Source organism: Cheilinus undulatus, linkage group 2 (assembly GCF_018320785.1).
Source record: "Cheilinus undulatus linkage group 2, ASM1832078v1, whole genome shotgun sequence".
Lineage (NCBI taxonomy): Eukaryota > Metazoa > Chordata > Actinopteri > Labriformes > Labridae > Cheilinus > Cheilinus undulatus.
In genome coordinates this window covers 37,337,765-37,350,845 of record NC_054866.1, presented here as the reverse complement: position 1 = coordinate 37,350,845, position 13,081 = coordinate 37,337,765, and the positions used below count along the sequence as shown (strand labels likewise).

Here is a 13,081-nt window from a genome sequence, read left to right as displayed (position 1 = left end):
GCAAACAGGGCCTTTAAATTACACTCCTTTGTTAGATTCTTGTCATAAACTTAGAAAATCATGAAACTGGAAACACTACTGGCACGTGAGCCCAATCAAAGTCTATACACTCTTAAATTTTGCAGGATTGAGCAGCTTTGTTGCATTTGCTAACCCCACCCACCCTTATAATTAAAAAATACAGTAAAATCTCCATTTATCTCTACATTCATACCACTATTTATTTATGTTCATATTTGATTGATATAAGGGCTGTCAAAATTAATCAAGTTGATTGCAATTGATAAAGGTCCAAAATTAGTGCACAAATTTTTTAAATCTCATGCTTTATCGTCCCTTTCAACACATTTTGGTTAAGCCACATCAGCGTCTCCCTGCAGCTAAAGTGATGCAAATAAGTCCACCACTGCTCCTTAACGTCTCATTTTACTTGAAAAACTTACAGACAGCTCAGTGGACAAGTCAGAAGTAATCTTAGCCTTGTGTGATCAGAAATGTACCTTTTACTGTCCCCTTATTTCCTTTAAGATCCACAGGTTCATTTTCTTGTGGTTAAATTCATGTTAAAATCTTTGATCTACCCATGAAAGCCTGTCTGTATCTGTATCCAAACAGGAAGTCAAATACCCTCATAATAAGCCAGTAAAAAATCCAAAATGACAAACAAATAGTTCTGAATACAAAATTGTGGAATTTTAAAATGTGATCAAAAAGGTGTGATAACTTGTGATTAACTACCACTAACTTTTGACAGCCCTAATAATAATAAATGCTGAGCAGATGTGCATGCACTTAAAGGGGCAGCATTTAATATTTAGCCTTGAAGCATTTAGCAGATCAAATTTTGGTCAGAATGAAACATACTATTCATTCATCATGTTAATAAACAAGTAGATCTATCTAAATAACTGTTTTAGTCACCTGAATATATAAAAATGTTTTATTTCTATTAATTTAGATTAAGCTTTTTAGTCATGCATACGGACTCCACCATCTCGGATGTTTGCATTTTGCGTGTTATTACAGTACCACAGATGGGAGCAAATCACTAGGGCTGTCAAGATTAATTGTTTTAATCGCGATTAATCAAGGTCCACATCTAGTAACCAATTACCTTTAATGATCTCTTAATTAATTTTCCGTCCATAACAAGTTCCTTTTTCTGTGGTGAAGTTAATACTTCAGTCTGCCAGTAAAAGCAGCTCCAAACAGGAAGTTAACTCTAGTTTAAGAAAAAAAGTGACAAGAAAATGTTCAAAATGCAAAAACAATGGAATGTTGAGATAGAATAAATAGGGTGTGATTAATCAGGGTTAACTACAGAAATTCTGAGATGAATTGCATTTAAAAATGTGATTCTTTAGACAGCACTACTACTAACATATTTTTTATCAACAGAAGTTAGTGCTGAGATCTAGCAATCTGTTTGTTGACACTAATATCCCCAATTTACACACTGCACCTTTAACCTTGGACTATAATTTCAATTGTTCAGATTTATTGCATTAGGTATAAATCTGCATTTAACTTTACTGATATTGCAATATTACCTCCCATACATTTTAATGTAATAAAAATACCAACATTTGTTTGTCCACTTGAATAGTAATAAAACACAAAATTTTGTATATTTTCAACTAAATTTTGCTTTATTTTTCATTTAAATATATTTAGTTTTAACGGAATAGGTGGAATTTAACGACATTAGTAGTTTAACAATGATGCATCAGCTTGAATATATAGAGACATCAAAGTAGATGGTTATCCATCGAGTTTTTTTTAACACTAACATGGATTTTAAGGAAAAAATGATTTTTTTTAAATATAAACTGTTACATATTAGCACTGTTTCACTATTTATTTTCTTGCACTGTCCCACGCAGCTCATCTGCCCCGAAAGCTCCTACAGTGGGACTTTTTCTCTCTTCATATGGCTTCCAAGTAGCCTCCTGGCATTATTTTGTATGATCTTTGCTCTCCCTAAAACGTCATCATCACATACATTATAAAACCAAACATGGCGTCGCCAGCCACTGACAAATTGGTGTGTTTCAACGTAAAAAATTCAATAAAGAGTAATTCAAAGCCATCTCGGTTATTTACCTGTAATATCTGTATGTTGATAAAAAGCTATTTAAGCAATTATAATGGCGTTATTAAGGCTACACTCCTGTATAATGACTCCGTTCCGTGCTCCAGCTGTTACCGTAGTGTCAGTTGAAGTGGTCTGCTCCGGGTCTTCCCGCCGCCCGGTCCTCTCCACTGAACTCCAACCCCCGCGCTCTCTATCAGCATCTCATTCCTGTCTCAATATGTCTCAAGATGGCGGCCAATGCAGGATCGATGTTTCAATATTGGAAGCGCTTTGACTTACAACAACTACAGGTCAGTTGAAGCTCTGTTTAAACCGTGTAGCCCTCTGTTCGTTTAGGCTGTCTTGTGTCTTTCGGCTGCTGTGTTTTGTGTTTTTTCCGCCGCTTCTCGGAGATGTTTCGGAAGAGAATTCAAGACCTCTTCCTCACATTGATGAAAGTGGCTCTCTCGCTGATCAGAAATTGATCCTCTTTGTTCAATTCAACATCGATCGGACACTGCAACTGGGCAAGCCGGGGCGACGCCGCGGGGATGCGCTGAAATAAAAACAAAACGGCGGGGCTTTGGAGGAAAGCTTTCGGTTAGCTATCTTTATTGCGTGTTCTTCAACTTTTACTGGAGCGAGTAGCCGTAGTTAGCCCGACGCTTTAGCCGCTGTAAGGTTGGATAATTTGGGGGAAAAATAAGTGCGACTCATTATACGGTGGCGCTGTGGTGACACCAACCGTTGAGACGGGCAGCTCAGACACACAACAGCGCTTTTACTCCTGTTTTTTCTGCTGTTCACTGTCAATTTGTTAAGTTTATTTTAACGCGAGTGGAAACATTAGCAGCGTTATCGGCTAACGGGTTCGGAGCAGTTTAAATTGAAGTCGTCTCGGTGATTGTGGTTGATGAACTCAGCCGTTTTTCTTATATCTCGGCTTCTCTTGACGGCAATTATACACAGTGAGGTTTTTACAGACGTTGCCACGTCTGAGAAAGTGGACTGGGACGGGACAGTGTTTGTTGACGCTGTGTAATTGAATAAAAAACGATTGAGGAAAAATTAAAAGATCATGACCTTGTTGATTAAGATGAACTCCTGAAATGTCCCAGCCTCGTGCACGCGGCTAATCTTGGCGTGCACGGAGGAGGATATCCACGGCACAGTGAGGGATAGGAGGAAAATATTGGGGCCTGTTCAGTGTGTGAATATAGCCTGTGTATATTAGAGCGTGTTTGACCTATCACAAGACATGCAGACAATGGCACTGTTGTGTTTTCTCGTGGCATTTAACGTGCATTGCTGAATTTCAAATCACAATTTATGAATATTAGCAGTCTAGTGCCCATCTTCATTAACATAAAATTGCATTATGTAGGCTAAGTCCCAATTGTTCATACATTATTTTGTGAATTGCTCAGGCTTGGGATTTAAACTTTTATTTAGGTCATGATGCCCCTATGAACTGGGTAGACAAAAGGACAGTGAACAAGTCTTCCCAGCGGGCTTTGTGTCGCACTTATGCCACATCATCAAGGCTTCACTTCTCCTATTTATTTGATCTGGTTTGGTCCTCCTACTCGTGCCCCCTTGTTCATGCATTATGTAAAAAAATTTGCTTTCTCTTTTCTTTCCTCACTATCTATCTCCCACCCCCTTCCTGCCTGCCTGCCTGTCTGCCCCCCTCTCCCTCCCAATCTTCTCCCTCCCTTGCTTCCCCCTCCCCTCCTTTATCATTATTTTCCCTTCTCTCCTCCCTGGCCCTTCACCCTGCTTTCACCCATTTCGCCCTCTCGGAAGAGCTGGTGTGTGTGTGAGAATTTGTCCAAGATCGGTCTTTTTTCGTGGATTGACTGCCAGCGCGGACAGTGAAGGCACTGCCAGCAGCCAGGACATGAAAAATGCATCGCATAAGTTTGTGATAAGGCCCTGGGTAATTATGGCAAAGGCCCCTATCACAAGCGATTAGTCAGGACAGTGAATCTGAGCGTGTGCAAAAAGCCTGGCGGTTGGCAGGCCTGTCTGCAGGATAGGAATCAGTCGGCGCTCGTGTGTATATGTGTGTGTGTGCAGAACTGCTCAGAACATTCACTGTCTATTATTGATGACATCTTATTTACTCTCCCTCCCACTGAGAGGCTCCTAGAGGAAAGCCTTCAGAGGAGAAGGACCTTTTTTTTCTTATCCAGTTTTTGACGATAATGCGGGGTTAGTGTGATATGATCATGGTCTACACATGGCCTTGTCAGCCAATTGCTTTCTCATTTGCTTCTTGCGTGTGATCGAACGGACAGCGCGCACTTAGACTCACAGTCTGTTTTGTCTGTGTGAGAGGCACCAGCAAAGGAATGTTTTCTCCCTTTTTCTCGCTGTTTCTTTTGATGATGAAAATCCAACCCAAGCTAGATGTCAGTAGCTTTAAGCCATCATAGCGTCTATTCCTCAGGCTCCAAACTGCTGATGTTCATTAAAATCCTATTTGATCAGCGTGTCCCATTCGCTGTGTGAGAAACTAGCTAGGTGGTTGTTACAGGACAGAGAGTGCTTTGAAACAGCACAGCGAGCTGTTAACTTGTCTTCTCCGTCTGCTTTTTTTCTGCCTTTTTTTTTCCCCTCCCTCCCCTCCCCACCATCACTACAAACACAAATGGGTGCAACAGTGATGCTTTTAGCAAGGTCTCGCACACTTGCAAAATGGATCAGTGATTCAGAGATGATGGCAGGGTGACAGTGAATTACAGATGGAGGAGGTTTTAACGTCTGTAATCCCTGTCCGTCCATTACAGAGTTGAGTTTCTTTAGAGGGGATCATCACTCTTCTCTCCTGTTGTTTTTTTTTCCTTTTTTTGACCCAGTCAAGCAGTTTGCTGGAACATTGTGTTTCTACTTGAGAGCGACTAGAGATTGCGCTTCATTGCAGACAAGCCTTAATAAGATATGGGTGAATAGCTGGGCGCGTACCTATACTTTATATTTTCTGTGTAAACTCTCAAAATTAAGAACAGACCTTCCTGTTCTACACAATTCCCAATTTAGGCCTTAATAGCCTGCATCTCACCTCATAACAGTTCCTGGAACAAAGCAGCCCAGGGCCGCTTAAAAAATAGTTTACTATGTTAGCACAGGACCGAAACAGATCTAGAACTAGTTCTGATTCAACACCTCTTAATGGGTAAATTTAGGGAAAGGCTTGTGTAAGCTGATCCCAGAGCTGTGGTCAGAAGCAACCTGAGTGGTTTAAATCTCTCAGCGACTGGCCCGCTGTTGTCTGTAGGAGTTTTAGTGTTAATTTATGAGCTGGTTGTCTGAACTCACTGGTGGGATATTTTTACCCCTCTGTTGCTGCACAGGCAGGGGGAGCAAAGAGGAAGGGGGGCATCACGTCATGCTTTTACTGTAGCCAACCGCTTCTCTGCCCAGTGACAAAACCTGGCATTGGGACTGAGGTTTCACTGTGTGTCGGTGGGTGGTGAACGACTAAGCATGAGTCAGAGAGAGAAGGGACGAGTGCATGTCAGGTCTTTTGGTCTGCCCTCCGTCTACTCTATGTCATCCCACTTTCTCAGAGGTTATCCTTACGGACGGTACGCTCTGTAAGTCTGAGAGGAATGTGCAGCTCCCTGAAAGAGAGAGAAAAAACTTCTCTTCATCCACCTTATCAGTGGATAATTCCCAGCCCAGGCCCTAACTCCCCAACTCTTCAGTGATTTAGTGTACGTCACAGTCGGGATCAGTTTCTCCACCCTCCCTCTACTTTGAGGAGTGTCTGCTCCAGACCCACTTTTGTCTGGTTTTCCTGCGAAAGTAAATACAGTTTACCCAGTAAGAGTCAATACCAGAATATTTAATTTTTACCCAGCATGGTAAAAGAAATTTAGTCCAGTGTGGTGTGATGTTTGAACAAAAGATAAAAAGCATTAAACAGAAGTCTAAAAATAGTCCTACCCAAACAGATGGAGTCAGCAGCTCTTAATGCAGGCTTTAAGCAAAAGTGTGTGAAAAACAGATATGTTTCCTGAAGGTGTGGAAGTCTCTGCGTATGGTTAAAATATTGCTTGAATCTGTTTTTTCCACAGTTTGTAATTTTAGACTTAGTAACACTGAGACTTTTAATGTGGATGCATTTCATTAAAAGTGCCAGCTGAGTTGATCACTTCCTTTATAGATAAAATAAAAATAGGCAGGCCACCTCCGAGTGACCCCAACCTGACTAGTATGAATCCAATATAATAATTGATTTATAATACACTGTGTGAAAAAGTAGCTTTGGGGTGATCTTAATAGGTTTCAGAGATGTGTTTGACTGCACTTAAACAAAAATAGACTGTAAAAACTGGCAGTTTAACCCTTGTTGGACTGCAAAGTATTTATTAGTTATACTGCAGACTCTAAACACAAAATCAGCGAGCTTCTTTTGCTACTAGTGCACAGTAATAATGGAATCAATTGGGATGCACAACAATGGATTTTTGCCAATATTCAGTATGCCGATATTTACGAATTAATTTAGCCAATATTAATATCAATACCTGTATTTAGATGTAGTCCAGACTTAAAACTTGAGTCCTTTTAACACACTTTTTAAAGTGCAAGGAATGATGATGAATAGCTGGGTTTCCATTACAGTTTTTCACAAATTAAAGCGATATTTCTTAAACTTCGACTGAGTACAATGTGTTTCCATTGAAGTGAGTTTTGGGCATGAGACTTGCAATTCTCATAAAATCTCTTCTCGTGAGACTCTGCTGCAAGGAAGCTCGACGTTCAAAACCTGTTGGTATGGTTTTGATTACATCTACAGTGGGTGCCTTGTTAATTCTGAACAAAAGACGAAGACATGGGATGATAGTTTAGAGGGAAAATCTTTATGTATGGAAAACCTGAGGGTATACGTGTGGCTCGGTCTTCTCTTCTGTCCACACGTACCACGCCATGTTGTCTCGGAGTGAACAGGTCATGTGACACCATACGTTATGTCCTGTGACTTGTAAATGCGGAATAAGTGTTTCCATTTCACTTTTGCGATATATTTAAACGCCTGAAAACCCTCCTCATGAAAGCGTAAAAACTTTATAGCGATATTTGAGAGGTTTTTCGAAATTCAGGTGTTCCCATTACCAGTTTTTTAATTGAGCTATTTAGATTTTGTGCATTTCTAAGGGTTATGGAAACACAGCTAGAGAAACAGACTTTGGATGACCTAGCTCTGTTGGTCTAGCCTAAAACTCCACTAACATATTTGTACAGCCAATATTTACAGCTAAACAGGCAGATTTTTATATTCAAAAATTCATCAAAAATGTTCATATCTGCCAATAACGATATCATGCTAATAGAACCACGCATCTCTAAATATTAACACCAGGTTTCACTTTGAAAAGCATCCAAATTTATGACCAACATTCCCAAGGAATCACAGGAAAAAGAAGCCAAAGTATAGAGTTTATTTGCAGCCTTCGAACACAGACATTCAACTCTTGTGAAGTCCTGCACACCCCAGCGAGCCACAGCAGCTAAGTGCTGGGCAATTAACCAAGTTTCAATTTCAACTGCAGTTTTTGCTTCATGAAAACTATAATTACAACTATAATTAAACAATCACTGTGTTGCATACTTTGTTTGGTTTGTTTTGTTCATAGGTTTTGTCATGTTTGGTAATTAGAGCACAGCCTCCCTTCTTTTACATCACAGCTTGTGCTATGCCCCTTTCACCAAAAAAGCTCTCACTTTATTTAAGTGAGGAGCAGAAGGAGCAGGGATGACTATCTAAATCAGGTAGCAACATGGTACCAATACTGTCCAATACCTACCATACTGATGAATTGCACTGGGAATAAGTGAGACCTGGACTCTTTTAGTCTTCCTCACAGGAGCCCTAAAACGGCATCCTGACGGCAAAAGCTGAAACTTTCTCTGAATTGGATGATTTGGACAATCCGGTATAGCATTAGTCCTCCTCAGGACCTGTCTGTTATAAATGGACATGAGCCCTGCTTGATGACTTCATGAGATTTTTCCAGTAGTTTTTACAAGACTTATATTGTTATGTTAAATGAGATTCTACACTTGTCTCTTACAAGAAGTTACCCCTTTTTCCTTTACTTATTAGGACTCCCAGCATCTTTTCAAAGATCTCTCTGTGAATAATTACACCACCAGCAACATTTAACTTTTTTTTCTCTCAAGAAAATTGATTCAGGCATCATTTAGTCACCAGAACCTCTTGAAAAGTATCCGTATAGCATTGGCAGAAAAAGAACAAATGATACCCAACCCTGAGAGGGAGCCACGGTATGAACTACGGTTAGTTTTAAAAGCGAAAGAAGATGGCAAAACTACTCTGCTGGACTGTTTTTGCTGCTTCATTTTGAATTCATGCACAGGTGCAGATATTGTAAAATCAATTAGCTGTTGATGATTGTGATCAATATATCAATGGAAGAAGAAATGGTCATTCCAGCTCTAGAGTAGTGAGATAATGCATCATAGTCAGCATGGATGAAATGATAAATGATGCTTAAATTAAAGTCAGTGTGGCTGCTGAAGTTAAAAATGTGCCCCTGTTTGACACTTCTGCTGAAATACTGGTTGCAGATGTTTTAATACAGCTGGTTTAACAGAAAAAGGCAGATGTCACGTCTATAGCCATGGATAAATCCACAAACAGTACTCAAGTGGCACAACTGTGCATTTATGTTTGAGTTTTTTCACGGAGGAGGAATTACTTGACTCATTGTCTTTAGAGGAGCTCACAACCAGCAGAGTAATTTTTGGAAAAACATAGTATTCTCATGTGTGTGAATGTATTTTATTGCAAATGGGAAACAGAATAGTTGTCTTTGTATGTGACCAGTAGACACAAGAGGAAGGAGAAACACAAAGAGAGAAATATCATGTTAAGGTTCTGTGGTTCGGTTCAGTGATGGCAGTGATTTAGTCATGTTAATGCCCTTTAATGTGCCTGTTTTACAAGTGTTACTAAACTTGATTAATGTTAAATGCAAAGCATTAAAATATATTTCTATTTTACCACATTAATACGCATTTATTTAAACATTTCCTTCAGCAGAAGAAGAAATAAAGGCGTAGAATGCTGCTGAAAATGTCCGGCCTGGTTAAATTTGCAGTTATTTAATCTGGTCTTTTTGAATTGATAAATGAGCGGCCTTGTTGTAGAAGACTGTAACAGTAAAGATTAAACATCCTATGTAAGAATCCTGATCATAAAGCTAGGTAGCAATGTTTAATTGCCCTGAGGTTTGACTTGTTGATGCCCAGAAAACTTTTGTTTGTCTGTTTCATTCATAATTTTGAAATGTTTAGTTCCCATATAAGCAGAGATTATATAGCCAGATAAGCCTGTAAAACTAGGACAGCACAAAGATGGTACAGAGAGTTTTGTTGCTGTGACTTTTATGTTCTCACACTTTGAAATGAATCATCAAGACTGATTGCACAAAGGACATTTTATAAGCTGTTGAAATTAATTAAGCTTCCTTTCACAGGCCGATTGTAGACATCACAATATCTTAGAGGGGCCGCACGGCTTCTTTTAAAGAATATAAAGTTTTTTCATCTAACTTCATTACTTTGTAATTTGTTTAGGGTCTTGGCTCTTCTGAAATCCGCTGATTTTTAGACTTCCAGTTTTAGCACACAGTCGTCCTTCTAAAGAAGTCATTAAAATTGTCTTTGAGGTTTTTTTTACAGCCAGGGTGTAAAAGTGTGTAGCGTTCATTTGCTTACTGAATCAATATCTAAATAGATTTTTTTGAATTTGCACCAGTCGATCATTTTCTCATACAGAAAGTCAACTATTGTGTTGACACAAAGGAAACTTTATCATCTATTAAAATGCATGTTTATTATTGCTACAAATCCACACAAGAAACCTTGTTATACATTTTCACCATTTAAACTTTGTTGTGTCTACAGAAAACTTTTGCCCAACAACCAGCAGCAGGAGCACAACATGGGGGCAGTTTCCAGAGACCTATTTTCAAGTGGCAGGCATTATTTACAGCCCCACTTGGAGTCTCTCTCTCTCTCACCTACAGCATCATAGAGTTTCAGCGTATCTCATGACAGAAGCATTCATTATTCTACTGCTCTGTATTCCTGCAGTGAGAGGGCTTCAGTGACTGGACACTTCTCTTCAGGCTCACTTTAGAATTTACCGGCTGTTCCCACTTCAGGACGGTGCCCACTACTTTATTTAAAAAGCGAGCGTATACCCGTAGCACTGTCTCCAAGGCCGATGTAATCTTGTATAGTCTATTGTTCATCTTGTAATATTAAGCCAACGGTTTTCAGCAAACACAAATCTTGCTTTCCTCGGGGAAGAAAACGTGAGTCCTCGTTCATAGTTGACTGGTAAAGGAGAAAAACTCACGCATGGAAGTGCAGAGCAGCAGTGAGCTGAGAGCTAGTTTTATTAATGCTTCAAAAAGAACCAGTTTTACTCTTTTCTTTGTTTTTTACTAGTCTGCTACTAACATTCAAATGCGTGTCCGCTTTATTTCATTAGTCTGTTAGTTTGGAGCGGTATAAGCCTTAACATTAAGTACACTTTATTAATCTGTGATTTGATAGCTGCAATACATGACTTCATTTACTACGTCTAATTAAGCAGAAGCAACAATTATTATCTAGTTATTCTTAATAATTGAAAAATTTACAGCTATATCTACAGCTGGTATAGACAGATTTTTATAGCCAAAAAAACAGTTGTAAATATCGGCAGAATTGTTCATATCTCTTATATGGCTATTTCACTTCTTAAGCAAATATCTGCCCATAGATATCATGCTGGTGTAGGCACCATGTCAGAGACTGGGCTAACAGATCCGTCTGGGGTCCTGCACCTTCTGATGTCACAAACATTGTTTACTACAACTCCACATGGACAATGTGTAAGATAGATCATTTTAATGTATTATATTGAAAGTGGCAGAGTTTTTTTTTTAATTCTTATTACTTTTTACTGTCGATACAGTAGTTTTTAAGGGTGTTTTCTTTCACAAATACCCTTTTAGTTTCAGTAAATCTTGAAATTTCTGTTGTTAATCGCACCCCTTTTTATCCTGTTTTAAAACTCCACTATTTTGCATTCAAATTGTTTTGTGCCATTTGGGATTTTTCTACTGTCTTAAAGAGGAACTGACTTCCTGTTTGGATACAAACCGGCTTTTATTGGTAGATGGAAGATTTAAGATGAGCTTAACCACAGAAAAGGGATCTTCTTATGGCTCTTAAAGGAAATAAGTGAACAGTTAAAGGTAAATACTAGCTATCACAATCTGCAGATGATTTCTGACTTGTTCTCTGAGTTGTCTGTGAGTTTTTTTTAATGTAAAATGAGACATTAAGGAGCAGTGGTGGACTTATTCTGCATCACTGTGGCTGCAGGGAGATGCCGATATGGCTTAATCAAAGTGTACTGAAAGAGATGCTCAAGTATGCTATGAATGGAAAAACAAATAGCGCATTAATTGTGGACCTTGATTCCTTGTGATTAACTCAATTAACCTTAACAACCCTAATTTTAATCATATAAACTGGATAGACATTTGTAATAAAAAATATATTTGTTGATAAAAGATAAAGAGTGACTCCCTGGGCATAAGATCTGTTCAGTTTTTAAAGTTAAATGTATTGCTTTCATAAATAATGAACTGAATTATCATTTGTTCTCTCTCACTTGTTAAATATTGTTGAAGACATCAGTCACTTCTGATATTTAGCAAGAGCAAACAGAGCGTCATGGCTGGTGAGACACTGTGAATGTCAGAATTAAAATATTTTTATTCAAATGATGTTTCTCACAACCTCAACATCACCTCAAAAATAGAGGGTCAAAAGAGGGTGATTCAGAGGTAAAGAGAAAGTCACAGTATGCATAACATTATGATGCTAAAGTTAGCTTTCAGAGTTAGCTTCATGGAAAGCTAACGGGTTCGCTATCCAGTCTCGTAAGCTGCCAGCCAATTATAATAAGACAACATCATCATTATGTGCTAGTCAATGTGACGCGTCATCACAGCCAGTCATTATGTGCTCTGTCATCAGAAGGTGCAGGCTCTGAACAGACCTATAAACCTGGTACCTACATCTGTAATATTGTGCATTCCTACTAATACATTTGTCCCAGTAACATAATTCTAAACTTTAATAGGCTACTCTTAAAATCAGTTATGGACAATCCCACCCACACTAATGGCTGGGTCCCTGATAGATCCAGCAGAATAAATAAGCTTTTCAAACGTAATTTCTTTTTGGCCCCACAAGACCTACTTCTGGGAATCCTCCCCTCATGTTCTGTCCCAAAAATCAGATAGATACTTGTATAGAATACTGAGAATAACAGCAATGAAACAGATAACTAGAAACTGGTTGAAACCAACAAGGCCACAAATAACTAAATGGAAAGAATCAGTTAAAGAAATGTATAATATGGAAAAGATCACACACAAGATCAGGAATCTAAGCAATGTTTCTCAGTCAAGATGGGGAAAAAATAATCAATAGTGACATAACTTAAACATGTAATGCATGTATGAACGTAGATATGTGTAGGCAGGTAGGCAGTTATACGTGTGTGTGTATCTTTATGCTCATATGTTTATGTATACATACGTGTTTGTGTTTAGGTATGTGCATGTGAATATATAAGCATGTGCTGGTATGAATATGTGTGTGTATGTGGAAGCAAGAATATGTTCAAATAGGGTTGTACAAACTACACTCCAGGCCACATGAATGATAAAATAATATTTGATTCTTTTTTTTTTCTCCTTAGGTCTGGATAAATTTGGACAAATATTTATGTGTATATGAATTAAAATGTAAATCAGCAGGAGTATGAATAATGTTTTGGTTTTACTCCCTTTTGTTTTCCTTTTCTTTTTTCCTTTCTTCATTTTTCCTTTCTTTCTTTGTATATAATGTATTCAAACATGTGCTTATGTTAAAATGTCAGTTTTTGGTTTTGCTTTCAAAATG

At 38.5% G+C, this 13,081-nt stretch overlaps 1 protein-coding gene across 1 annotated transcript in view; it reads left to right on the top strand.

Annotated features, from left to right (window-relative positions):
* Nucleotides 1-2,147: 2,147 nt before the first annotated feature.
* The window catches only part of cux1b (cut-like homeobox 1b), a 105,854-nt gene continuing 94,920 nt past the window's right edge, over nucleotides 2,148-13,081 (top strand). Inside the window, 2 exon segments of the mRNA XM_041797104.1 lie at nucleotides 2,148-2,219; nucleotides 2,221-2,385. Coding sequence (XP_041653038.1) covers nucleotides 2,148-2,219; nucleotides 2,221-2,385 — 237 coding nt within the window.